Source organism: Poecilia formosa, unplaced genomic scaffold (genome assembly GCF_000485575.1).
Source record: "Poecilia formosa unplaced genomic scaffold, Poecilia_formosa-5.1.2 Scaffold45, whole genome shotgun sequence".
NCBI classification, from domain to species: Eukaryota; Metazoa; Chordata; class Actinopteri; order Cyprinodontiformes; family Poeciliidae; genus Poecilia; species Poecilia formosa.
The window spans coordinates 1145714-1173337 of record NW_006799984.1 but is presented as its reverse complement, the minus strand read 5'-3'; the positions used below and the strand labels follow the sequence as shown (position 1 = coordinate 1173337).

General features: G+C 36.0%; 1 protein-coding gene, 1 long non-coding RNA gene and 1 other non-coding gene across 4 annotated transcripts; 2 read left to right on the top strand and 1 right to left on the bottom strand.

Moving 5' to 3' along the window:
* Positions 1-3022: 3022 nt before the first annotated feature.
* Positions 3023-9329, bottom strand: LOC107836221 (uncharacterized). Its single transcript, XR_001662083.1, has 3 exons — positions 9241-9329; positions 3790-3865; positions 3023-3210 (listed from the first exon to the last, which is right to left on the bottom strand). It is a non-coding gene; the product is annotated as an uncharacterized LOC107836221 (long non-coding RNA).
* On the top strand, positions 6072-6143 carry trnaq-uug (transfer RNA glutamine (anticodon UUG)). The gene has a single exon. It is a non-coding gene; the product is annotated as a tRNA-Gln (tRNA).
* Positions 9330-9338: 9 nt separating the features above from the next.
* LOC103137964 (cyclin-Y-like) lies at positions 9339-25895 on the top strand. Of its 2 annotated transcripts, XM_007551997.2 has the most exons (11): positions 9341-9760; positions 19024-19098; positions 19974-19991; positions 20259-20293; positions 20527-20621; positions 20700-20735; positions 20947-21004; positions 21732-21851; positions 22088-22254; positions 22793-22955; positions 24028-25895. In XM_007551997.2, the coding sequence occupies exons 1-11, from the start codon at positions 9607-9609 to the stop codon at positions 24142-24144; spliced, it is 1038 nt and encodes a 345-aa protein (XP_007552059.1). In that variant the 5' UTR covers positions 9341-9606; the 3' UTR covers positions 24145-25895. The 2 variants fall into 2 exon arrangements, with proteins under 2 accessions (XP_016526949.1, XP_007552059.1); XM_016671463.1 differs by lacking the exon at positions 19974-19991 and having other exon boundaries at positions 9339-9760.
* Positions 25896-27624: the final 1729 nt, after the last annotated feature.

The window sequence follows — 27624 nt, the reverse complement described above, 5'->3', positions numbered from 1 at the left end:
GGTCCATGGCCTGGAAACTCCCCAGATCTTAATCCCACTGAAAACTTGTGATCAATCATCAACAGACGGGTGGGCAAACAAAAACGTAGGAATTCTGACAACATGAAAGGATTGATTGTGCAAGAATGGACTGCTATCAGTCAGGATTTGGTCCAGAAGTTGATTGAGAGCATGCCAGGGAGAATTGCAGAGGTCCTGAAGAAGAGGGGTCAACACTGCAAATATTGACTTGCTGCATTGACTAATTCTGTCAATAAAAGCTTTTGTTACTCATAATATGATTGCAAATGTATTTCTGTATGTGATGAAAACATCTGACATACACACATGAAAACCAGAGGGCAGCAGATCATGTGAAAATATAATATTTGTGTGATTCTCAAAATCTTTGGCCATGACTGTAGGTATCTTTGAAATCGAAGTTACTTTACTTCAAACGCCACTTAGTGGTTCTATGGTGTAATGGTTATCACTCTGGACTTTGAATCCTGTGATCTGAGTTTAAGTCTCTATAGAACCATTTGTCTCTGCTCCTGACACCTTCAATATATTTTTTGATCCCAGGCTTAGTAGAAAATAGCTCTCAGTAGAAATATTGATGATGATTGAACCCATGACTTTTGCGTTATTGGCACCACATGCTGACCAGCTGAGCAAACCTGCCATTCAGATTGATGAGTTTTCAGCAGTTTGCTAAAAACTTAGATGACCTTAACAAAAGTGCTCATATCCTCATGTTTTTCAAAAACAACTTGTTTAAATGTATACTTTCCAACAATGTTTTATTTGAAAATGTTGATTTTATTTTTGAAACATTTTTAATTTTGAAGTGTTGATTTTATTTTTGAACCCTTGTTTATTTTGAAGTGTTGATTTCATTTTTGAACCATTATATATCTTGAAGTGTTAAACCATTATATATATTTAAGTATTGATTTTATTTTTGAACCCTTATTTATTTAGAAGTGTTGATTGAATGACTTTACATATGAATTGACCAGTGGAGGTATTGAATCAATGACCCCAGCATTACCAGCACTGTGCTCTAACCTGCTGAACTAACCTACCTTACAAAATGTTGAGTTTCCGTGGATTTAAGAACTTACATGATTTTACCACAGTGAAGATTTGATAAAAGTGCTTATATTCTAATGTTTTTCAAAACAACATACATAATATTTTATTTTCCAGAGATTTTGTATTTTGAAGTGTTGATNAGTATTAAAAGTAAAAGTACTTGCTGAATCGCTAATACAATATCATTAAGTGAACCGATCGTATTTAATTTTAATACATTAGAAATGTGCCATTTTAATTAACAATGCCAACGATAAAGCATGTTTTTATTGTGTTTACTCTCTGTTACATAGTTTACACTTAGATATGTGATTCTATGCATCATAATTTCAGGGATGGAAACATCTAGTCTCCTGTCCTAATATAGCATGAACTTCACTTTTTTTTGCAACTAGTGGCATTTATTTTTAAAGAAATCCAACTGAAAGGGGATGGAAAGAAGGTGTGGGGGGAGGACATGCAACAGAGGAGCCACGTAGCAGAGTTGTAGTCAAGACCACCTACCCAAGACCAAGTCAAGACCAGCACCCCGCCCTACGTGACACAATAAAATTAAGTTTTACCTATCAAAATTGCTTCACAAATTGATCTGAAAGATCCACATTCCCATAAAACACCTAGATATTAAATACTTAGAGCTGAAATAAATTTAATGAGTAAAGATCCGTCCAGAAGAATCGGATCGTTCCTGAATGTCATATCATTATATTGCACTTTGGTCACAGCGTTGTCCCATATATGCGACACCTCAGTCAACACCTCCACACAATAATTCAGTGCATGAATGACAACTTTTTTTCATCGCTGATGCAACATGTGTCTCAGTACAGCTAGCTTTGCTAGCATCACGTCCACAGATCTTACCTTTCTTCAAGCTTTCCTTCCAAGTGACGCTAAAAGTTGGACTAAGTCCCCACCGCCTGTGAAAGCGAAGCGCTGCTTATTTTACATGTCGCCATATCTTATGGTTTATGCAGCGCTATTATATTCCTGACGATTAGAGGAAACCACTGCGCATGTCTGGAGCTCCGCGTGCGAGTAAAGGTGGAGGCGATGGGTGACACCAGACACTAAGTCACGTTATTGCTTGGATTTTACGGCGCCACCTTAAGACCCTGAACTTCACATTTTAATGGACAAAAAGAGCAGTGCGACTTGGATGTAACGAGTAACGCGACAGTTTAGTAGAAATGTAGTGAAGTAGAAAGTACAGATACTTACTGTAAAATGTAATGGAGTAAAAGTAGAAAGTATCCATTATTAAATCTACTTAAGTAAAGTACAGATACACAAAAATTGTACTTAAGTACAGTAACGAAGTACCTGTACTTCGTTACTTCCCACCACTGGTTCAGACCCCAGCGGGTGAAATTATGGTAATTTAAGTGAAGTCGCTTAATTTAATTTATTAAAAGTTCTTGGGGCCTCAGTCAGTGTTTTTGTCACTACGGAGAAAAATGAAGATACATTTATCTGCTTAATTTGTGATGGGATCTGGATTCACAGTGAATATGAACTAAACCGCAAAAAATGCAGCTAAATGGCCGATGTTAATATGATTGTAATTTCACGGATAAAAATAGTACATGACCGATTTTTTTATGTTGTCGGTCAAGATAACGGATAACAAAAAACCAAAAAAAGTCTAGCGCGACCTGCCGCCCTGACACCAACTCACACACATCTTCATTCACAGCCTTACTTGTAAATCGATTTTTTTTCTTGGACGTTTTGATGTTAGCTTGCCGATGTTTTATTCGCTGGGGAAACCAATAAGCAGCTTGAGGTGACTGCTGCTCTTTAGTGGCGAGAAGCCTTAATGTTGGCTGGTAACAATCGGAATGCATTATGGGAGATGTAGTTTATAGTCAATTCATGCTTAAAACCTATTATATGTCAATCATCGGCCTATAAAACGCTGGGGGGGGGGCCACATAAAATGACATGGCGGGCCACATGTGGCCTGCGGGCCTTGAGTTTGATACATGTGTCTTACATGTACACACGTATACTCACGGGGTCAGGTGGGGCATTCGGAGAAGAACTGATTAGTTCTCTCCAGCTCGGCGGCAGCTCGTCGTCCATTTCCTTCGAAAGAGCGTCTTTGGAAAGCCGATCCTCGTGGATGCGATTCTAAGAATGCAGAAGGATTAGACGAGCATTAAAAAACATTTGTCATGTATTTGCATCGTTTGTATGATTCATTTTTCACATAAGATCCCAATGGGAAAAAGAAAACAACACATCTCAACCTGTTTGGACACACCTAATCCGATTTGTTTTCCGCAGTGAATCAAATAAGGTGATATGTCCAGGTCAAAAACAGCACCAAGCAAGTGTGGCTACCCGGGATCAAATATGATCCTCTGAGGTTTGGGAGAACCAGATCTGATGTTTCAGCTGCTCTGGAAATGGCTCCCTCTTGTGGAGTAACAGAGCAACAGCAAATCCTCACATGTTGCAGAGATTTAATCCCTTTTCTATATTTTTTAATACGTAGCTCGTTTATCATGCATATTTGAGTATTGACATCATTTGTGTAATTAATTTTTCAAATAAGATATTATTTGAACTGGAAATGATAGATTTTCTGAAGAATATCAATTAGATAAAATTCTAATTTAATAAAAAAATAACAGAGGGCAGCATTTGTTCCTAAACAGGCTTTCCTAATAAAGCTTTCATAAAACTCTTATTTTTGCATTTACTTACCCTCTGGAAGTGCTGGACTGTCCCTGAAAAACTGCCTTGGACTCTGCAGGTGCACCGATCAACTGGCTGGCTCCTTCTGCCAAGAAATGGATGGGACTTGAAAGCCTAGTAGTCCAGGTCACATGGTACTAAATTAACGCTTTTCGTGGCGTAGAACACAATGGCTTGAAAAGGCTACAAATATTTAAAAATGTATTAGAAATATTGTCACCAAAAAAAGAAAAAAATCAAATGACACTGTTTTTCTCTCAAACAATAAAGTGCAAAAAGGGTGAAAAAGGGCTTAAGAGAGATAAGAGAGATAAAGAAAGCTTACAAAGAGCTTTCTTTATCAGTGAGTGGTGTAAAACTAATAATAGATTAATAAAAATAAATATCTTGAATAAAATCCTATTTCTTTAAAAAAATTGTTAACTTAATTTAAGCAGACGTCGATAATATGGTTCAGAAACCATATTACCAAGTGTGAATTCATGGAGGGTAAAAGTTTTATTCTAAAACACTCTTTTGGTATGTGGAAATCTTCCCGAGTTCATTAGGGACAAGCATGAACAGAAAATGGATGGATGGATGGATGGATGGTCTATCATTATCTAATTCAAGTTTAAAATACAAATAAAAGAACTTTAAGAAGCTCAGAATGTAAGAAAAATAAAAATCATTCATGCTTGGTTGGCCTGCCTCAAATGTGATGCCATCAGAACTGCAATAACCAGATCACACGTTTTAGATCTATTAATGCCTAACAATGCCTCCCCCTTGTGGAGAGAAAGAGCAATACCATTAGCAGACTATCAACCGTTCTGAGTGACATCTGACTGTGGCGTAGCGGTGGAAAAAGATCTGAGAAGTAACTTGCCTGCAGAGCACGCCCCGGTTTGTCACCAAGACCAGCTTGCTTCGGAAATGAAGTGCTTAAATGGTTGAGGTGCTCTACAGTCATGGCCAAAAGTTTTGAGAATGATTCAAATGTTAATATTTACAAAGTCTACTGCTTCAGTTTTTATAATGGCAATTTGCATATACTCCAGAATGTTATAAAGAGTGATCAGCTTAACAGCAATTAATTGCAAAGTCAATATTTGCCTAGAAAATTAACTTTATCCCCCAAAACACATTTCAACTTCATTGCGGCCCTGCCTTAATAGGACAAGCTAACATCATTTCAGTGATTGCTTTATTAACACAGGTGTGGGTGTTGATGAGGACAGGACTGGAGATCAATCTGTCATGATTAAGAATGACACCACTGGACACTTTAAAAAGAGGCTGGTGCTTGACATCATTCACTGAAAAAAATAACTCTTTGGATTAACATAAAAAAATCATGGAAAGATTTTCCACCTGATTACTTTGCTTTATTTCAGCACTATGTAATTCTGTTACTCCGATTTAAAGGAAATGTGTTGGTTCAACTTAATTTATTAAGGTTATTCCAATTTAAAGCAAATGTGTTGGNAACCATTTTTAATTTTCAAGTGTTGATTGTATTTCAGAGATATTTTTTAATTTAATGTGTTAATTTTGATTTTGAACCATTTTGTATTTGTAAGTTTTGATTTTATTTGTTAGCCATTTAGCCAAGTCTTTGTAGAACCTTTGGTCTCTGCTAATGACATCTTCAATACAAGTTTTTGATCCCAGGCTTAGTTTATGGACTGTAATGTGAAATTAGGCACAAGTATAAGTTTGACAGTTTGTTCACAAAGTTACTGTGCTCTCTGAGAGGATCTATGGAAAAAGTATTTGACATTGTTCCATGACCATTGACATTAGTCTATGACAAATTTTGGATCAACTACCAGGAACAGTGGAAAGACCATGAGTTTCTGTAGTGTAGTGGTTATCATGTTTGCTTCACATGCAAAAGGTCTCTGGTTCAAAACCAGACAGTAAAAGATTTTGCATGTTCTATTCATCACAGGTGTTTACTAAAGGACAACCACCTTCTTTGGTGTCATGGTCTGAACTCTGAATCCAGGTATCTGAGTGCAAGTCTCAGTAGAAACTTTAATGCGTTGCATCTCACATCATCAACTTTGGAACATCAAACTGAAACAAAGCAGAGAAATTCACTTTCTGTAGTGTAGTGGTTACCATGTTTGGTTTACATGCAATAGTTCACGGCTTCAACACCAGACAGAGACAGATTTTTTATGTTATTCTAAATGTGTCTAGTGAGACAACAAGAGCCTTCCTCTTTCATGATTCTTCATTTGCCAATCGACTTCAATGTAGGCATTTTTGAAATCGAAGCTACTTTACTTCAAATGCCACTTGGTGGTTCTATGGTGTAATGGTTATCACTCTGGACTTTGAATCCAGCAATCTGAGTTCAAGTCTCAGTAGAACCTTTGGTCTCTGCTCCTGACATCTTCAATACATTTTTTGATCCCAGGCTTAGTTTATAGACTTAATGTGATATTAGGCAATAGTTTAGTTTTGACAGTTTGTTCACCAAGTTACTGTGCTCTCTGAGAGGATCTGTGGTATAAGTATTTGACATTGTTCCATGACCATCGTTGACATTAGTCTATGACAAATTTTGGATCATCTACCAGGAACAGTGGAAAGAGCATGAGTTTCTGTAGTGTAGTGATTGTCATGGTTGCTTCACATGCAAAAGGTCTCTGGTTTGAAACCAGACAGAAACAGATATTGCATGTTCTATTCATCACAGGTGTTTACTAAAGGTCAACCACCTTTTTTGGTGTCATGGTCTGTACTCTGAATCCAGGTATCTGAGTGCAAGTCTCAGTGGAAATATTGATGGGGATTGAACCCATGACTTTTGCGTTATTGGCACCACATGCTGACCAGCTGAGAAAACCTGCCATTCAGATTGATGTGTTTTCAGCAGTTTGCTAAAAACTTAGATGACCTTAACAAAAGTGCTCAAGTTGATTTTTCAAAATCAACTTGTTTAAATGTATACTTTCCAGCAATGTTTTATTTGGAAATGTTGATTTTTTTAACCATTTTAAATTGTTCATTTTATTTTTGAACCCTTGTTTATTCTGAAGTGTTGATTTTATATTTGAACCATTTATTTCATTTTTGAACCCTTATTTATTTTTAAGTATTGATTTTATTTTTGAACCCTTATTTATTTTTAAGTATTGATTTTATATTTAAACCATTTTTATTTAACTGTTGATTTCATTTGTAAGTATTGCTTTTATTTTTGAACCCTTATTTATTTTTAAGTATTGATTTTATTTTTGAACCCTTATTAATTTAGAAGTGTTGATTGTCTGAAAGACTTTACATATGAATTGACCAGTATGGGTATTGAACCGATGACCTCAGCATTACCAGCACCATGCTCTAACCCGCTGAGCTAACCCACCTTACAAACTGTTGAGTTTCCATGGATTTAAGAAGAACTTACATGATTTTACCACAATGAAGATTTGATAAAAGTGCTTATATTCTAATGTTTTTCAAAACAATATACATAATATTTTATTTTCCAGAGATTTTGTATTTTGAAGTGTTGATTGTATTTTTGAACCATACCACGGGCCGTAGTTTGGGGACCCCTGATCTATGGTATAAGTATTTGACATTGTTCCATGCCATGATTTAATTTTAAAACTATTTTTATAGTTTGAAGTGTTAATTTTATTTTCCAACCTTTTTTAGTTTGAAGTGTTGATTGTACTTCAGATACATTTTTTATTTTGTAGAGTTGATTTCATTTTCCAGACATTTTTTATTTTGAAGTATTGATTTTATTTTTCAACTTTTTTTTTTTCATTTGTAAGTGTCCCCCCCCATTTTCCAGCCTTTTTCATTTTTGATGTGTAGATTGTCTCATTGGGCAGTATAGGGATTGAACCTACAATCTTGGCATTATTAGCATTACGCTCTGACCAGCTAAGCTATCCAGCGATAAGCAATAAATAAATATAATCCAATCATTCCAGTGTGCACACAAATTCAATAAATGGCACTCTTTGCACTATAGATAATTCAAAACAATCATTTTCAGTCAATATGCATATTCAATAAATATAAAGTTCAATATATAATGCATCCATGAAAAATCCAATAAATATGCATCATATAAATTAGTTGACATGAAATGTAAAAATAACCATCATACTTTTCATATTCAGCTTTTTATTAATTTTTCACCCCATGGGGGTAACCGCTCCAACCTGTGGCAGAATCGTGAATTACAATATAAAATGTCCGTTGTGTTTCACAGTGGCTGTTTCAGGTCCTGCTTATTAATTGGAATCAACCATTCAGTTTCAGGGCTGTCCTGGAGGAAACAAGGCAGTTACCATTTCGAAGTTGGGCAGTTTAGCAGCTTTTATGCTGTTTAACACCTGGGAATAATTTGAGTTTTTGACATTGCTTTTTTTGTACTCTGGCATGTTTTTTGTAGTCACCATGCTAAATGATGCCTCCCAACACAAGTCAATATCTCAGGAACCATGGATTTCATTCATAAGGATTAGGGTAATGTTTCTGTGCTTTTCAAATTTTAGGTTTTACATGATTTTTTTTAATTTTTTTTATTTTTTTACATTGCATATAATATATTACTGTATCTCAACATGCTACTGGTAGCCTAGATGCAGCCATTATTTATTTAACCATACTTTAGTCTTTTATATAATTTTGCCTTATAAACTGCAGTGAACCTATGGTTTAGGTTTGTAAACTCTGTTCTCCACCAATTTTTAATGCTGTTTAGGTATAATTTCTGCACTGTTCAAAAGCGTTTACTCCTCTTCAACAGTTTTCCAGTTATAACAATCCTATTTAGGCACTTTGCAGGATCATAATTTGTTCTGGTGCTTCTGCCTATTTCTTACATTTCTGCAAGTCTTCAGCAGTTGACTTCAAACGTTTTGGCATTTCAACAAAAGCATTCAGCATTCACACATGGATTTTCACAGGAAATATACTCTTTCTAGTTCTCTAAATGTCTTCCTTTAATGGTCATGAAGTGAGACCTATAGAGGGCAGCATCACGTCAACTCTCCCACTTAATCATACATGAGTATTAAAACAATTTTTTTTCAACAGGATGAGTGAAAATATAAAAAAAAGTATAATATAGTTGCTTCCATAATCACACTTACTCTGCTAACAGTTTGAGGCAAAAGCTGCTCCAAAAGCAGACCACCAGTGGCCCACTGAATGAAAAATCTGACTAGAAAAGTGACATTTTCAAAAGTTAAACACCTTTGATTTTTTTCTTTTTTCTTTTTTCTTTCTTTCTTTTTTTTTTTTTTACAATTCATTTAAGTCCTAATCGGGCATTATTTTAAAACGAGCCTTGTAACGCAGGTCACATTTGAAAGCAAATCACCAATCGTTTTAGTATTTTTTTGCTGCTTGGGTGCAGGAAAGCTTTGTCAATCAGGAACGCCGCATTTTATGTATACCGGAAACATGCTTTTATTTTTGAAAGCAGTTCATAACAGTGCTTACCGTAAACCATGTGAATGAGCGCAGTAACAACCATCAGCCTTTCCTGACTGCGCAGCGCAGACTGGATTGTGTCGCACGATTCCAGGATTCACGCATCACTGTGCGCCTGCAGCGTCACAAGATGAGTCCTTCCTCACGATGCGTGTGACTGTGGATTTGTTATTTGGCCTCCATCACTGTAAGGGTGGAAGTGACACATCCGCACCGTGTGACAGCTTCTCCGTGGACGCTGAAGGTTGACAGGATCTGCTGAGGATGCGCCCCGAGCGCACAGTTGATCTGTGTTGATGACGGGCTCCTCGGGCCCGCTTCAGCTCCTGTTTCAGTGCGGAAAGGATTATTTGTTTTTATACACCTGGAGGAGAAATGGGGAGCACGACCTCCTGCTGCGTGTCTGGCAGCCCCAAGCTGCGGAGAAATGCCCACTCCAGGCTGGAGCCATACCACCAGGAGTCGGATCTGAGCAGGGAGGAGACGGCGTGCAACCTACAGCACATCAGCGACAGGGAAAACATTGACGGTAAATTTATAGCCATAGATTTAGATTGCATAATATATGCAGAATAATTATGCTAGTATCTCTGAATCTTTCCATTTACTATTTATTGTGTTTCTAATTGCTTATTGTGGAATAATTATTATAGGATACAGAAAATGAAATGAAAACAGTTCCCAAATAATTTAAACATTAGACACTAAAGTAACACATTCATTATTTTTCTATCAGTATAAGTTGTTTTAAAGGCAAAACACACACTATTGTCTTCAAAATAATATGAAATAATACATTAATCTTATCTGTTTAATAACCCCAGAGGGAGAAAAATATCATCTCACTCCTCACCCTATAGTAAAGACGGACTTGGCCGCCATGAGTGCAGGTTTGTCACATGGATTATAGAGATGTTGCAGAAACATACGGATCAGATCAGGGCATTCTTTGTGTTGGCCTTTGTTTTCAGTTTGTGCATGAAAGAAGCAGCAACTGTGCAACCCCCTCACCTCCAACTCCAAGCCTCCACTGATACATGCTAATATGCGTTACAATTGAGCCATTCAGGATTGGAAACGCTCTGCTGAATGGATTGCCTTATTTGCAGTCAGTGATTTCATATACATAGAAACTGTATGAGGCCTCCTGCTTCTAACAGAAATCTACTCGTTATTTTCACGACCCAAAAGAAAATAAATGTTTTGGTTCTTGCAATCGATGCTTGGTCAGCTATTCTACTCTTATTCATATTACCCAAACAGTATTTTTCTTTATTTTCAGCTTTAAATGCTTCTGATGAGGGCTGCAGGACGTTTGGAAAATGTCTCCATTATTCTCACTGAACTTTTGCATCCTGGTCACTGGAACTGAAATCTGGTGGAAATGTCAGATAGTGAAAGTTAATCCAGCTCGACAAATATATATTTGGCAAGCAGTTTGATATTAAATGCTGTCATATGTTGACACAAAATAGGATGCAATCTGTACAAGTTTTCATTCATTTTTTAAGTATTTTGATACACCTCTTTAGGTTTTGTTATCCTTAAAAATGAGTGTTTGGTCAGTTGAATACTTTAAATTGTGCTATGAGTGCATGAACACTGTCCAGGGTGTGACCTGAGCTGATTCCCATCCGAGAAGATGTGGTTGGTCAGGAAGATCAGAATAAATATGCCAGAGAAACATGAAATATCTGGAGCATTTATTGAACAATGGCCTCCATTTAGGTCTTCTTATCCCTTAAAGGATTGACTGAATGACCCACGTCTTCTGCTTTACATTAAGCACCCGTTTCTTTCTCCGGTGGCAGTCGTTGTTCTCTATGTTGTTTACTTGAGTGGAGAAGCTACGGATCACATTACAGCCATTCTGATCAGCAGACGACCAGTGTCTGTACACCCAGAGAATATTGCAGAATATAATGGATCATTTATTTTAAATAGAAAATTTGATCAAATTAATAAAGATAGGCGTGAAAAATGCACTACAATATATTTTATTTATTTATTTTCCCATATGCATTTACAGTTTTGTCAGTCATATTTATTTTTGTGTGTTTTTAGAGCTAATTTTACCTGAAAGAAAAGCTGTTAGTGATGAAATAGTTGAAGCTCTCAGCAAGAAACTGACTCCAGTCATACAGATGGAGCTTCAGTGGTTTAAATGAATGCACATGTATGTGGTAGAATGGCCTAGTTAAAGTTTAGACCTAAATACAATTGCCAGTGTGTGGCAAGACTGATTACTGTCCATCCAACCTGTTTGAGGGATTTCAGGTAGAAAAGTGGGAAAAATCTCAGTTTTTAGATCTTCAAAACTTGCATCTAAATGTCCCTAATAGATTGAATTGCAGCAACAGATGATTGCACAAAATATTAACTCAAAGTCCTTAAATCATTAAAATATTTCAAAGTACCATTTTACCCCCACTTCACAATTATGTGCTGCTTTGAATTAGTTTTTTTTTATGTAAAATCAAATAAAATACATTGATTTTTGTAGGTATTACGTCAAAAATGTTGAAACGTTTAAGGTTTGAACTTTTCCAAGGTGTTTTTATCACTAAAACAGAGACAGAACTGCTAACTTCAAAGAAAACAATCAGTCCCTATGTAATGTAGTTCATAAACATCTGTCTATTCAGTAATATCAGCCTGTATTGATCCGTCCTGTATGCTTGCATAGAGCATACATACCTCATACATTCTTCATGCTGTTTGTAGCAGCTGTTAACCTGAGTGCTTTGTCTGTATCAGGTTAAGATTTCCTTTTTGCTTGGAAATCTTCCACCATTGCATTGTAGGATAGGAATCCTACAATGCATGTTTTGGGGTATTAAACATGTATTTGATAAATATTTGCATAAACTGAAGGGGTCAGCCGACTCCTCCGGGAGGGATAAAGATGAGCCGTGCTGAGACGCAGTCTGTCTCAGTGAAGCGGTGACTGAAACCGGAGCGTATCTAATGTGCTCGCTCTGTTATGAATTCACTGGCAGTATGCGACAGAGATTACAGCGCTTCATTAGAATGTGCAGCTCCACATGAAGAGCGGAGTCCCTGGGAGGCAGCTGGGATCCAGTTGGAGCAGATAGACGAGGCCTCCGGGGAGAAACCAGCGCCAAGAATTCACGCCTCAATTTAAAAGTCTTACAAGTCGGCTTTCAAGGCGTCACATGTTCCTTTTACAGCATTAATAAGAAGTTGGTAGCATTTTAGTCTCACTGCTTTATAATATCCCACAATTAGCTCTGGTGTCGTATGAATAATATTCAAGGTTGTTTTGCAACCATTTAAAACATTTTGACAAACTATAAGCTGTTATCCAGTAGAATTAGAAGAATTAAGTACGCCTGATGATTTTATTAGCATGTAAAACCATCTTTAGCAGAAATAAATCTCAGTATTTGCTTTCTGTCTAACTTTATTATTTTTTTCTGCATTAATCTAGGACTGCACAGGTCTCTTACAATCACATTTTAATCATTTTGAGTGAAGGACTGATTCTAGGGTGTGGCAATATGGCCTAAAATCAACATTATGATACAGAGAGCAGTTCACCTTGATAACAATAAACGGAGGACGACACTGACCCCAATTAAAAGAGGATATGACAGGACAGCATAATTACTTCACAGCATTGGACTGGCTTTTCACAATTATTTTTATTGCCACTTAAATGGACTTTAAAACTACAGCATCTGCAAATCAATGAAGAGAATGTGCTTTTAGTTGGTAAGAGTTATAGAACAAATCAGTACTACTTAACAAGTTTAGAAGTATAAAACAACTTATTTGTATTTTTCTCAGTCCCAGCAACTCAGTGCTGATTTTCCAAAGCATAACGCCTCCTCTACCGTGCTGAATGATTAGTAGGAAGAGTTTCTCATTTATCAAACATTGTTCTAGAAGTTTTGTGCTTCATTTGGATTCATCTTTCAAACCCAAGTTGTGCAACCACATTTTTTGAGAGAAAATAAGTGTTTTCTCTTAATTTTTCCAAACAAACCTGTCATGTTCAGATTCCTTTCTATTCATAAACTTTTACATTTTGCTCATAAAAATCCTCTAAAAGCAGCAAAAGTATGCTTAGACTTTACTTTTACTTTACAGAGCAGAAATGTTCTATCAAAACAGCAAAGCTCAATCTTGTAACATATTTCTGAATCATAACTGGAAAATATATAAAACTGTGTAGATGAAACAAAAACAAGACAAAAATGTCCTGTGGATGCATGTAGCCCTTTAGAATTAAAGATCAGTTAAAATAAACTTTTTAAAATTTATTTCTAAACATTTAATTCATAACTTGAAGGAAAACTGGGTCTAGTTTGGAAAATAAATAAACTTTTGTTTATCCTACATGATTTTTTTTAGTATAACTAAACCCTGATTGAGGATAATAGATAATGTTTGCAGTTTCATCCCACATTGTCCCATCCATCACTGCCACTAAAAACCATGTTAATTTTTCCGCTTCATATAGTTTTTCTAAAACTGTAAGAGTTGGAAATTTGGCTGCGTTTTCTGTTTTCAGAAGCCGTTGAGTTCGGCGCGATCCCGTTTGGACAAGCTGCCATTTGTAAGGCGGATAATCATCCACATGAGGATTATGGAGTTCAGGGAGTCATGGGAATCCTTCTGGGATACATTTGCAGAATATTTATTCATTTGCTTTCCCTGAAAAACCCAGAGATTTCAACTTTTAGTAACTGAAAACAACAAAACACATTATCTGAGGGAACGTTGATCAAGCCAAACGCAGCATCATGATTTTTTGATTTTTGTGGGCATTTTTTCGTTTAGTGTTGGTGTTTACCTTTAAAATAATGTTTCAGTGAAAAACACCCATGTTAACTGAACAACACAGTTCTTATTGTTGTATGCGTAGCTGACCCTGTAGCATGCTGTGAATCTTAAGGACATGTGATTGCTGCAGCAGTGTGTCACTGACCGACATTTTAAAGCTCCTCTAAGGCTGAACTGCTGTCAGCTGCTTTGGACAAACATCGAGAACGATGGTATTCACTTTACCACCTTTTACAATACAGGTTTATTACTGACATTACTCTTTTGAAGCACAGTTTATGGGTTTGTATTTGTGAAAGAAACAAGGTTACGTACACTACTTGGACACAATTATTGGGACACCCTTTTAAATGACTGAATTCAGGTCTTCTAATTACTCCCACGCTGTGCAACTTTCTCCTGCTACTCTCCTGTTAAGCATTTGCTCCAGTTCCTACTGCAGTTTATGTTCTCTATTTTTTATTCTACTCCCCTAACTCTTATACTTCTGGAGTAAAATATTATCTGTTTTTGCCATTCTGGTCGTTTTGAACAACACCAGCTTAATATGAGCTGATTAATTAATCAGGATTGTTGCTCAGGCAGCATGTCCCTAGTTTATTGTGTATCAGGTATGCTGGTCACAGTTTGTCAAGACTAGCTTTTAAACCTTTACCTTTATTAGAGTAATGTGTGTCTTTCCTGTAGTGTGTTTTCAGCAGTGTGCAGCAACTTATTACTCTTGATATCTGTAACTATGCTGTAGCTTCTTTATGGCAGATTTAAGTGATCATTTGTCCTCATGTGACTGTGCATCTGAAAGCTTTTCCTTCTTGATTCCAGAAGAAAACAAAATTAATCGCTACTTTAATTGAATAAACCAAGGGTGAAAACAATGCTGTGAAGTTTACAACAATAAAAACCAACATGAATATTTCCCAAACTGCCATGTTTTGTTGCTTATCATCTCTGACAGTAACTGACTTTTGCTGAAACATTGAAGTCTCAGCCTCACTGAACCCGACGGAGCCGAACAGGCTGGAAGATTTAAAGTAAAATCTGATAAACTAACATTACAAACAGACACCAACTCTGGAGGAGGAAGATGGATGGGGACAGCGAGAACAAGAGACAAAGTGGTCATATGAGCTGCCTTATTTTCCACAAAGCTGACTGTGTTTTTCTGAGGCATCAGCTGATGCCGTCTTATTTAGGTACAGTATGAAGGCAGGAAGCGCTTTGCTCTGCACAGCTCCTCCAGTCAGCCTCTGTGTCGGGAATGTTGCTCAGTTATTAGCTGGAGGTTTTTGATGTGCCAGACATTGGACTAGGTCAGCAACCTTTACAATCCACAGACATTTTTCCCCTCACTTCTGAGTGAAATGTGTGCAAGGCTGCAAAACCTACATGACAAAAAAACTCAGAAAACGTCTCAAGTTTTATGGCTGTAATGTGAAATGTATTCCTTTGTCAGAAAACCTGTGTTTTTAAATATATTTTTTATAAATTAACATTCTTCTTTGACTTAAAGAGCAATGTTAATTTGATATCAAGAGAATTAATATTTTTCTTTTTACACTGTCATGATATTATGTCAGTGCAGAACTCAGTATGGCATAAAGCATCAGATCTTATTTTTATGTTTATATGATAGATAGAAAATTCTAGGAAATTAATAGAGAATATAAAATAATTTTTTAAAACTGAGATTTATTTAATATTTTATCAGGACTAATCTAAGAGCTGAGATATAAACTTTATCAGTTGACATGCATTCTTATAATTTTCTTAATTTCTTTTTGCTAAATATTTGAGTCAGAGGCATTAAACACTTTATTTATTAGGATTTTGTTTTTAAATCTTGAACACTTTTTCCCTTCTAAATGGGGAAACATGAAACAGAATGTGATACTGATGCATGTTGTTAAAATAAAGAGGACTTTAATCCTGAAGCATCTGATCTGACGGCTTCTAACAAGCATTAAACAAAATCTTCTTTCAGATCAATATTCATTTTAATTTAAAGTAAATGAGTTTATTCATCATCGCAGACTGAGATAGAACCTTAACATCTAATTTGGTTTTAATATATATATAAGATGAGGGAACATAATTTTAAAACTATTAATTCTGCCTGAAAGTATAAGATACAGTGAACGTTTGTATCAGTTCTTGTAGAAACAATTCACCCATATGTATCTTTTTAAAAAGGCCTATAATGTTTGCTTGGTGTTATATTAGACTACATTAATGGAAGCATTTTCGTGCAGGTTGCATGTTATCAGTGCCTTCACAGGCAGCTCTCCTCTCCCCTCCAGGCGTTTGGGGTCATGTGGAGGTCATGTGTATTTAACATTGTCTGATTGAACCAGAAGCCAATCATTGGCGATTATTTTGTCATATAAAGATTTCTAACAGTTAAGCTAATAGTTCAAGCTCTGTTTTTTTATTTTTTTTTTTGTTTTCTTCTAAATTTATTTCAAGAAAAAGGAACAAGTTGTGTCATTATGAGAGGATTCTGGTACCGAAGGTCCAAATATGAAACTGTTATTTTTTTTTACATGTAAAGATCCAACTGTAATCCATCCTTTGAATTTCTGAGACTTTTTTTATGCCTGAATGGTTGCTACTGAATAAATGACCCCAGCTGTATTAGTTACTGTACATTTAGCATTAGTACCATTCAAATTGGTCCAGTTTCTCCTGCGAAATGAAACCATTAAAGATCAGCATGCATGACTGAGCAGGAAGCACGTTCCCTGACTGCATGGGAGCGAAACATTGTTCACGCTGCCGCGGATTCCAACAATAACGCAGAGATCACATTCACAGCAACGGACTGCAGATCTCACAGACATTCTGTAAATAACTTCATAAAATAATTTAAAAAATCACTATTCAAACTGTAATAAACACGTATCTTTATTTATCATCTGTAAGCTTATCTAAAGATTTCAGAAAAATTCTGATATTTTCAAAGAATAGAACAACAAAAAAGTGTATTTGAATTGTTTCTTATAATGGTCATTATAGACAAAAGAAAAATAGGTTTGCCTTGCTTTTTTAAAATATATAATTTATGAAAAAATGCAGTAATACTGCCATGAATGAAGTAATATTAATGCAGTGCATTGAGGTTGTATTACGGTGAATATAGTCACCGTAAATTAAAATACAGTCATAAAAACGTTACTGAAGTTGCTTTGTGATTCATAAAAACATATTAATAGTTTAGAAACATATTAACTGCATGAAGCACATTTCACTAGAAAGCACAAATTCTGTGAAAAGGTTGAAGGAAGAAGCAAGAACAACATATTCAACTAATAATCATATTTTTAATAGATGGAGAAAACTGGAAACGTGGAGCTGAAGAGTGAAGGCTACACCTTTAATCTCGTTTTGGTAAATGAGATTTTTTTTCTCTGGGCTCTCAGGTCTTTGTTCTCTCAAGCACCTTGAAGAAAACAAAGGATTTTCCTCCTTTGTTCCTTGACTTAGATAAGAAAATCTTTTAAACCCTGAAGGCTATTTGTCTTTTTCAGGACCAAAGAAAGAAAAAACCTGAGAAATAAATGGGATTAATCTGTTTTTGTAGAAGCTTATGGTAACTGATAGCAGCATTTGAGAATGTGCTGCAGATTACTCCAGCAGATTACAATGCTCATCAAAAACATTATAATTTCACAGCTTAGAAACATTTTGATTTTATAAGACGGTTTTTGGTGCTGCAGCGTTTCCACTGCAGCACCATGGAACTGGAGCTGATCTCTGTAGAGCAGGGAGGACTTGTTGTTTGTTCATTATTCAGGAGCAGGAAGGCAGAGAGGCAGGCTCTCCTGGTGACGGGTTTCAGTTCGCCACAGTGAAGCGCTGTTCTTCGTCAGAGTTTACTTCAGGTGATGAGTATCGTGTATCAGCAGTGACATGAGATGCTGTAAACTCTGGGAGCTCCCTGATGGATCCTGAAATGTTTTCTGGACTGTCAGGCTGAAGCTGCTACAGAGCCACAAAATAACCTGAGGAAACAAAAATAGCAGTTTGAAAATTATGTTGATTTCATTTATCAAGAGAAACAAGCGATTCAGACCAACCTTGACTAATACAAAACAACCACAAAACCTTTTTCAAATAAGAAATTAACTATGATTAGCAACCTTTTGTTTTGGAAAGTTGAGTTTAATTTCATAATTCATTACTTAAACAGAACCGATATGAAAACTCAAAAAGGAAAATCAATTATATTTATTAACATAGAAAGGATGAAAGAGGTAAACATATCTTAATGTTTGGGATTCCTGCAAACCTCAGATCCATTATCCACAAATAGAGAAAACATAAAACTGATGAATTTTTACAGCAGATACCAGAATTACAACAAAGTGAGCACAACTCCAAAAAGTGTTTGCATGATTGTTCTGCATGGCTTTGTCCCTTAATAAATTTAATCTGTATTTACCCTGATCATCTTTGTCTTATATCATATTTTATCTTTTCACTGTAGTTTGAGCGTCCAGTTACAGAGTGTTTTTGTTGCAGCGCTTGGCTGAGTGGAACAGGCAGCATCACATTTTTGACACATTCATGGGACTGTCAGAAATGTTTCCACAGAGATAGAAAACAGCGTGTGTGTATGAGTGTGTGTGTGGGAGAGTTTTTCACCAGCTCAGCTGGAAAAGGTCAAACTACAGCTCTTTTCCATCATAACGTAACAAACATGATCCCTGTAAATAACAGAAACAGTTAAAGAAGAACAGCAATTAAACCTCCACTTAAACCAAAGCTTCTCAAACTTTAAACATAAGAAATGGTTCAAAAGATGGTGGCAGTGTCACCAAAAGTGGGATAAATTTGCTACTCCACAATGGAGACGCAAATACATTTTAAGTTTTATGATATGCCATATCTGATTTTGAAGAGCTTTAGATATTTATGCATGTTTATGATTCTCCTTAACTTATCTCAGATTGATTATTTCTCTGTGTTTATTTTATTTGATTGCAGAGTTGAACATGGAGTACAACCCATCAGACCATCCTCGGGCCAGCACTATTTTCTTGAGCAAATCTCATAATGACGGTGAGCAGCCTGTTTTCCTTAATGGTATTTTTCTCAGGCTGTGTGAAGATTCAGGAAAATCAATGTGGAAATTGTCTGGTAGGATCTACGACATTCATCAACATCTTCATCTTAATCTTCAAGGGTTGTAAACAACTGGGTCTGATCATTTAATGGTTATTTGAAAGTTGGCTTTCAGTAAATTATTCAGCTCATGTAGTTTTCCAAGCTGTTTTCAGTGTTTTTTTTTTTCAAAACATGTCTAGAAATAAGTAACAGACTTTCTTCCACTAGAGGGCACTTTTAAAAACATGCTATGAAAACTTTTCTCTTAATTAAATATCTGAATGTACAAAACGTATGCAACCATTATACACAATAAAAAATGTTTGCATGTATGTTTAATTATGACATTTAAAAAAAAAAATTCCTGAAGATATTAATTTATTTATTACAAATTTAAACAATCACATGATTTTTCTCTGATTGTGGAAGTTAATGAACAGTAAAAAAAAGAGAAAATAACCATTTATTTCTGACAACCTCAATGTGTAAAAATGTTTTTTGTGGACATTCAACAGATGTCTACTTACAGAGAAATTCAAGATATTTTTGAAACAGACATTTTTTTAATATTGCAGACATATCATTGTACCAGTGTAAGCTTTTCACAGGGAGATGATCTTGAGTAAAAATATGATTTCATTGGTATTGTGTTTACACAAAAATTGTTAACATGATGCGGTTGCTTTTATTTAAAACAGAAAGCAGTTGTTATTTCCACTGCTGCTTAAATAAAATAACATATTGATTATAAATCTGTTTGTAACATCATCTCAAGAGTTGTTGTCTGAGGTGCAGAAAGTTTTAAGTTTGCTGGTTTTTCTGTTTTTCAGATGTGATTTACAGGAATGGTGAGTGCTGTGGTTTCATCTCCCTCTGGTGGCCAGACCCTCTCGGTGCGCCGCTGGTGTTCATTTGCAGCTTCTACCACTTTGAGCAACATGTTTGTGATTTGCAGTTAACAGAGTTGATTCCTTTTTTGGTTTGGCTTCCTGTTCTAACAGCATGTTGTGCAGGTTGATAGCTTTCAGCTTTTGCATGTCGCTTACTGCAACTTACAGTTGCAATCATAAATCATTTTTCTGTTTTTCATTTTTGTCCATTTTTCATTTTTACAGTGCGAGAAAAACGAAAGAGCCTCTTCATCAATAATGTGAGTGCAGAGTAAAAACTAAATTAAGTTGTTGATCATCAGTTTTTAATGCAATTCTTCTTGTTAAATATGATGTTGCATATCACTGGATTCCCAGAATCATGTGGGTCAGACAAAACAACGCTCGCTGTAATCCAGTCTCTGTGTATGTGTGTGTGTGTGTGTGTGGGTGTGTGCGTGCGTGTGCGTGCGTGTGTGTGCGTGTGTGTGTGTATGTGTGTGTGTTTTTGTAGCATGGCAGTCTGAGGAGAAAATACAGCTCCTGCTCAACCATCTTCCTGGACGACAACACAGTCAGCCAGCCCAACCTCAAATACACCATCAAATGGTTGGAACATGAAAACTGTGCATTCATAGCAAAAATATTTCTGTTTTCTGACTTTTTTCTTTTCTTTTGCTTTCTTAGCGTCACTTTAGCCATTTACTACCATATAAAAAACAGGTGAGGAGCCCTGACAGGCATCATCTGTCCACTTGATGTAAAATTTTAGATTAAGGATTTTTTTTCTTTTTGTCACTTGAAATTTCTGAATCTGAACTGAATCTGTAGCGTTTTATTTTTTTGGACGTTCTGTTGTTGCTTGACATATCTTAAGTTGAATCTTTAAATTTATGTCCAAAACTTCAAAATAAATATTTGTTTCCAATTGCAGAGACACAAATGGAGGCATGCTGTTGGATATCTTTGATGAAAAGCTTCATCCTCTCTCAGTGAGTTGTCTGATTTTATTCTTTTGCATGTTTTGCATGCTATGTTAGATTATGATCTTGTTTCCATGATGCAATACACAACGTTGTGATAGAAAAAAGTTCATATCACTTCAACCTTTTCATGTTTTCTAACATTGTAGCCATAAACTAGTGAATTCAGTTCAGATAAAAGTGAAAGAAACACAGTCCAAATATATAATTGTTACAAATAATGATTGAAAAAGTGTGACATGTATTTGCATTCACTGTCCTTTACTCCTAAGTAAAATTCAGCGCAAGCAGGTAATCTTATATTGCAAAACAAAATGGGAAAGTCTTCTATATGTAGATATGAAAAGTTAGTAAGACATCCCAAAGATTTGCAAGTATAATTGCAACAAAAGGGGATTTCACAGAATTTTGTTTTAGTTTTATAACAGGAAAAATGTAGTTCTTTAATATTCATGCATGTTTTTGTCAGAAGGTGAGAAATGTGAAAAAGAGTTAGTGATATAAATTATTTTTTAAGGTAAAATGTGAGGAATGTTTTGTTAGTAAATTTATTTATAGGATTATTAAAGAGTTTATTCAATCTGGGGGTAAACTCTTCAATAATTATTTAAGTCCTTATGGATTTTGGTGCCAGCTCTCATATTTTATTAAACTATATCCTGATGTGTAAGAGCTTTAGAGTCACTAATAACTTCCTTTTTTCATTTCTGTCCGTGTTTTGCTCCCGGTCTTCCAGAAATCAGAGGTTCCCCTGGACTACAACCAGCATGACCCGGAGCAGAAGCAGATCTACCGCTTCGTCAGAACCCTGTTCAGCGCTGCTCAGCTCACGGCTGAATGTGCCATCGTCACACTGGTGAGATTTCTGATCATACTGCAAACATACGCAACTCGTTCCTTAATGTGAAACAAAATGTGGAAAATTACTTCCACCGGTCTTTGCATTAAACGTGCATTAACTTTTTTTTGCAAAGGTTCTCAGAAGTAGAAGGAGGAATTCAGCACAGAGTGAATGAATACTTGCAAAGTTATTCAGGCATAAAATTGCATGAGTAAAATCATTTTCTTGTTTGCACTGATTTGGCTCTGTAGGTGTACCTGGAGCGACTGCTGACTTACGCAGAGATTGACATCTGTCCTGGAAACTGGAAGAGGATTGTTCTGGGCGCCATTCTGCTGGCCTCAAAGGTCTGGGATGACCAGGCTGTCTGGAACGTCGACTACTGTCAGATCCTCAAGGACATAACTGTGGAAGACATGTGAGTCAGCTCTGTCTGCGTGCTTTGGTTCGATTTAAAAGGACCAGATTCGAGTGCAAGTTGCACAGAAGATTGTGAGGCTTTAATAGCGAAGAAAGCAGAACTTAGGAACAGTTTAGCATAATCAGAAAATAGTGACGGGTTCAAGCTTTCAGTTTTTGGAAGATGTTGCCGACGCAGACTGGATAAGTTGGATGGATGGATGTAAATAAAATAAAGCTAAGCAAAAAAAACCCAAAAACAAACATATATTGGATTTATTTGCATGCAAGCGCAAGCAGTGCAGTATTTTATGTTACCTTTAAGAATCTCAGTTTTTTCTGTAAACGTGCAAAACTCACCACAGTTCAAAATCACACCATGTAAAATTAAACAATTATTTATTGGAACTTTAAATGTGAACAATTTATGTAATAAAGAGACAAACTAAAACGTGGCCGGAGAACCGTTCAGATCTGTTTTCCTTACCCCAAAAATATTCTACATTTAGTAATTCAGGAATAAGATCAAATGTTTTATGTTTCTTATTTTTAACCAGGAATGAACTGGAGCGCCAGTTCCTGGAGCTGCTGCAGTTCAACATCAACGTTCCGTCCAGCGTCTACGCCAAGTACTACTTCGACCTGCGATCGCTGTCAGAGTCCAACAACCTGAGCTTCCCGCTGGAGCCGCTCAGCAGGGAAAAGGCCCAGAAGTTGGAGGTGGGAACGTTTTCATCCAGAAGGAAGCAATGTGTTTTTATCAGACTGTTTCCTTTACAGTAGTTTTGTCATCCTATTGTAGTTGTTTTAAGGCGGCTTTTGGGGAAGTTCTTAAATCTGGTGGGATCAAAGAATAAAAATGTATATTTCTTTAAACAGACATTGTTACAGTATTTAACCTAAATGTGGTATGTGATGATTATAAGGTAGAGACCATTTTACTTGTCACCAAGTAAAATATATTGTTTTCATTGAAGTCTGTTGTAGAAAGAAGAAGCTTTTTTTCTTATTCTGATGTTTATCAGGAAACAGGAAGAGCACAATTAAATTAAACAAAGAAAAGAGGGAGCATTCAGTCCTCTCTGCAATTTGGTAATACATTCCAGCAGCAGCTAATTTTTCCTTAAACCATCCCCATTATTTAATCAATAATTATCCAAGTTACACTTGGTTGCACACACTGATGTGCAAAAATCCTTAAAATCAACCAATCTTTTAGGTTTTTTTTATAGAAGCTGCTCTGACAATGTTTTATTTTAAAAAAATTATTCAGTGTAACTTGTTATTTTTATAATATCAGAAACATTTTGAGTTGTTGATTCTTGGGGTATGGATGACATGGCGTCTTACACAATAAGATTAGGACTCTCCATGTGAATCTGGTGGGACACAAAGGAGAAAATGTGCAAATAAATCTCTTGGCTACTGTTAACTGGTTACATGTTTGCATTTACTGCATATCTTTATCAGTGGTTTCCAAAAGCTTTGAAGTTTCAAAATGGGACAACATTTCATGAAATATCAATGACAACATTTTTTTGGGAAATTTTAGGTATCTTATTAGTTGCAGCAAATTGGACAAAAAAAATTATTTCAGAATTCTGACTTTTTAAAAAAATTTTCACTGGCCTTAATCTTCACTCTAGCAAATCATTAAGACAATAAAAAACAGATTCTTAGTTACATTTCTACAAAATAACCTCAGTGGCTTAACTATGACGAAATGTGTGTCCTGCTGTGCCAAAAACAAAACTCTCTCATCATTACTGGATTTTTCCCCCTCTTTCCAAAGGCCATTTCCAGACTTTGTGATGACAAATACAAAGACATCCGGCGAGCAGCCAGGAAACGCTCGGCCAGCATGGACAACCTGTGTGGGAGACGATGGGTTCCTGCAATCCTCTCCTAACCACTGATCACCATCCAGGAGCCTCACGGCACTGACTGGACCACAGACGTCAAACCTTTTGGTTCCTCTGGATCCTCAGTGCAGAACTTGATGGATCTATGTGCAACACTGGATTTGGAAGATAAGACACCAGAGAAGTTGGTATCTTAACACGATGCCTTCGCAGTGCCTCGACTTGTCTACTGACTGGGAAGATGCAGGAATTTTTGAGTTTTCCTTCACTTGTGAAAAGACAAACGGCTTTGGACCGAGTCCTGGGTGAGGAGAAGCCTTTCAGGACATGACTCTGTGAAACACCTGCTCATGTTTCCAGGCTTCTCCTGAATTTGTCTGAAGATATACATCTAATATAATCTTTTGTTCAGACAACCGTACAAAGAATATAATTTATTTTGCTCTACAATTCAAACATTAGCCTAGTATAGAGCTTTTTACTTGTTATTTTTTCCTTTTGATAGTCTTCTAAATAATGAAAGTGTTCTTGAAGGTTTACAGTATTTCTGGTACATTTAATACTCAGGTAGAACATTAAATATGTCAATTCCCTGTGATGCTCCATATTTTATATATAAGGTCGGGAACATTTGGAAGTAGCTCAGACTGTACATAGAAGGTGCCAGGAATTATAAAATTAGTAATAATGTTCATTCAGACAAGAGTGACAGTTTCTTCTTTTGGGGTCAATTTCAGTTAAGCAATAGGAGAAAAGTTTTTTTTTTTTTTTCTAAATAGTGTTTATAGCATAAAATCCATATTTTTCCCCCCAATTATCAGTATTATTATGATGTTGATGTCAGTTTTAACATGTTTCTCACAGTGGACTACAGGACACCTCACTCTTATTTGAGAAGATAGAGCAGCTGACAAGTAAAACCATCTTGTTGGGACTCTTTGTGTCCATAAAGATCTTTCTGTTAAATCTTTTTCAGATAAAAAAAAAAATCTAATTTGAGTTATTTTGTGAAATTTTCTCAAAGGATCGATTCTGTGCCGACAGGTCAGTTGATACTTTAAATGTTGAAAAGTTTCTTTAAAGACACAATGCAGATTTTTTTGAAGTGTTAACATGGAGAATCATAGAGACGCCTAATTTTATCATGGTTCCTCTAAGAGAAAATGTCTACCAGTGAAATAACCCAAATGTTTAGTTGATAATGCAGAAGCATTGTTGTGAATTGTTCAAGCTGTAATATTTCTACATCAGATAATTATGCTGACTGCCTATGCAGAGCAGAACTTACTGTTGCCACAGACAGCAGAGCAACTTAGCTGCATTTTATCCATGCAAGAATTTATGAGAATTGAATTCCTGTTCCAGAATTTCTGTTAAAAAAATATTCATAAAGCTCCACATAACCTGACATAAAAAAAGCAAAAATGAACTTTTTATGTAATCAAAAGTTTCATGTAAGAAATGATCAAATTTGTCATTTGGTGATGTCATAAAGTTGAGGAAGATAAACCTGAACAGCAAACTGCATAGTAGACGGATCAGCAGCATTTTTTCCTCGATTTCTCAAGTTTTTTTTGTTTGTGTTGCTGCAGGCCTCAAATAACCCGTGAAGCATAAAAAACATCTCTATAAATCAACTCTAAAGTCCAGATTAAAGGCAGGAGAATGATCAGAAAACATTAGAAGAGGAACAAGTTATTTAGTCAGTATTACATGCTATACCTCGTTTCCAGTCTTACATGTGTCTTTGTTCAGTGTCTCTTATTATCTGCTACATTAAAAATAAGTTTTACTGACAGTTAATGGATCCCTGTTTTTACTGCCGGGTGAAAAAGACAAATATGTTTTTGTTTAAAACCTCAACAAATGGTGCAAACAAAGCTGTTTCCTGTTTTACATGATTAAACAAAACAATAATGATTTTTACAAAAATGAAATAAAACTGTAGCAACCAAAGACTTTTCTTTATCAGACATAATTTAGACCCTTTTGAAACATAAATGTATTTTTCCCCCAGAATGTTTTCTAAAAACAAACATCTTCATTCTGTTAAATGATCCATACTGTCAGCATCAAGCAACATTTTTGTGTTCAATTAGCACAAATATATTGTCTCTCTGGAATTAGTCTGATTACTAAGCTAGTAATGCATTTATTTATTTTATGAATTATCTTTGTACAGTTTATAAAGAGTACAGATTCTCAGAAAAGGTTGTTATAAATTATTTATGGTTTTGTTGATTTGTGTTTTGTAATAAAAGAAGATACTCTTGTTTAGTAACTGTGAGTCCATCCATCCATTTCCTATACACCCTTGTCCCTTTGTGGGGTCGGGAGGGTTGCTGGTGCCTCTCCAGCTAACGTTCCAGGCGGGGTCACCCTGGACAGGTCACCAGTCTGTCGCAGGGCAACACAGAGACAGACAGGACACACACACTCAGGGAGAGTTTGGAGAGACCAATTAACCTGATAGTCATGTTTTTGGACGGTGGGAGGAAGCCAGAGTACCCAGAGAGAACCCACCATGCACAGGGAGAACATGCAAACTCCATGCAAAAAGACCCCGGGCCGGGAATCAAACCCAGAACCTTGACTGTGAGTTAACAGCCCTAACTGTGAGTCACTGATGCTAATTTCTCAAGAGTTGCAAGAAAAACACCATCTTTACTAAAGCCAAGCAAATTCAAGTTGCAATTCAAATTCTTAGTTATCTGAATGTGTGAAATCACTTCACCAGTAAAGTAATGATTTCCAGAACAAACAACTTTCAACATTTTGTTGTACTGGTTTCTTTACCTGTAAAATATCTGACAGTTGTAGCTCATCCAAAATTCTGTTTTCTTTATTTTGTAAATTCTGCAATAAAAAAACAGTGAAAGAGTCAAATCAGCTAAAGTTAGCTGGCTGAAAATAATAATAAAAAAGATTTAAAGGCGTTCAAAAATGAAACGTTTCGTTTGTAGTTTGGAGAGCGGTCTGACAGTACAGCAGCCTCTCTGCTCAGCTGTCGTCTGGATAACTGAATATCTGCTGCAACAGACACCCTGACCTGACCTTTGACCTTTCACATGACCACCTGAAGACCCCGAGACGGACAGATTCAGGTCAGAAAGGCTCAAATTACACAAAGACTTCTTCCCTCTAGGATTTATCCTCAGCTTAGCATGAAAGCAGACCTTTGCCTTTTGACTTATGAATGTCAGAAAGTAATCGACAGAGGATTATTAAAAGATCACATTACCACAAGTTTATTTATGATGAAGGGTTTTCTTAATTTAGGCATTATTCTGACAAAAAAAGGTCTGTGTTATATTTCATATTGTAAGACACCAGAATTTGCACAAAATTTTGTTTCTGTGTGTTTTAATACATATTGTTCTGCAAATTTAAGCAGATATTGATCAGATTCTGACTCAGCCTTCGTACCAAGTACATTTTACTTTTACCTGTTATATTTTTGGATAATTTCTTGTTAATTGTACTTGCTTAACAACATATTGAAGTAATGATACACTTGAATTCAAATT

Excerpts from the sequence above, each read along its gene's own strand:
- LOC103137964 (XM_007551997.2), top strand. The coding sequence starts at position 9,607 with ATGGGGAGCACGACCTCCTGCTGCGTGTCTGGCAGCCCCAAGCTGCGG. Across the intron at positions 20,622-20,699 it reads CTCAAATACACCATCAAATG|CGTCACTTTAGCCATTTACT; the intron begins GTTGGAACATGA and ends TTGCTTTCTTAG. Across the intron at positions 21,852-22,087 it reads AATGTGCCATCGTCACACTG|GTGTACCTGGAGCGACTGCT; the intron begins GTGAGATTTCTG and ends TTGGCTCTGTAG.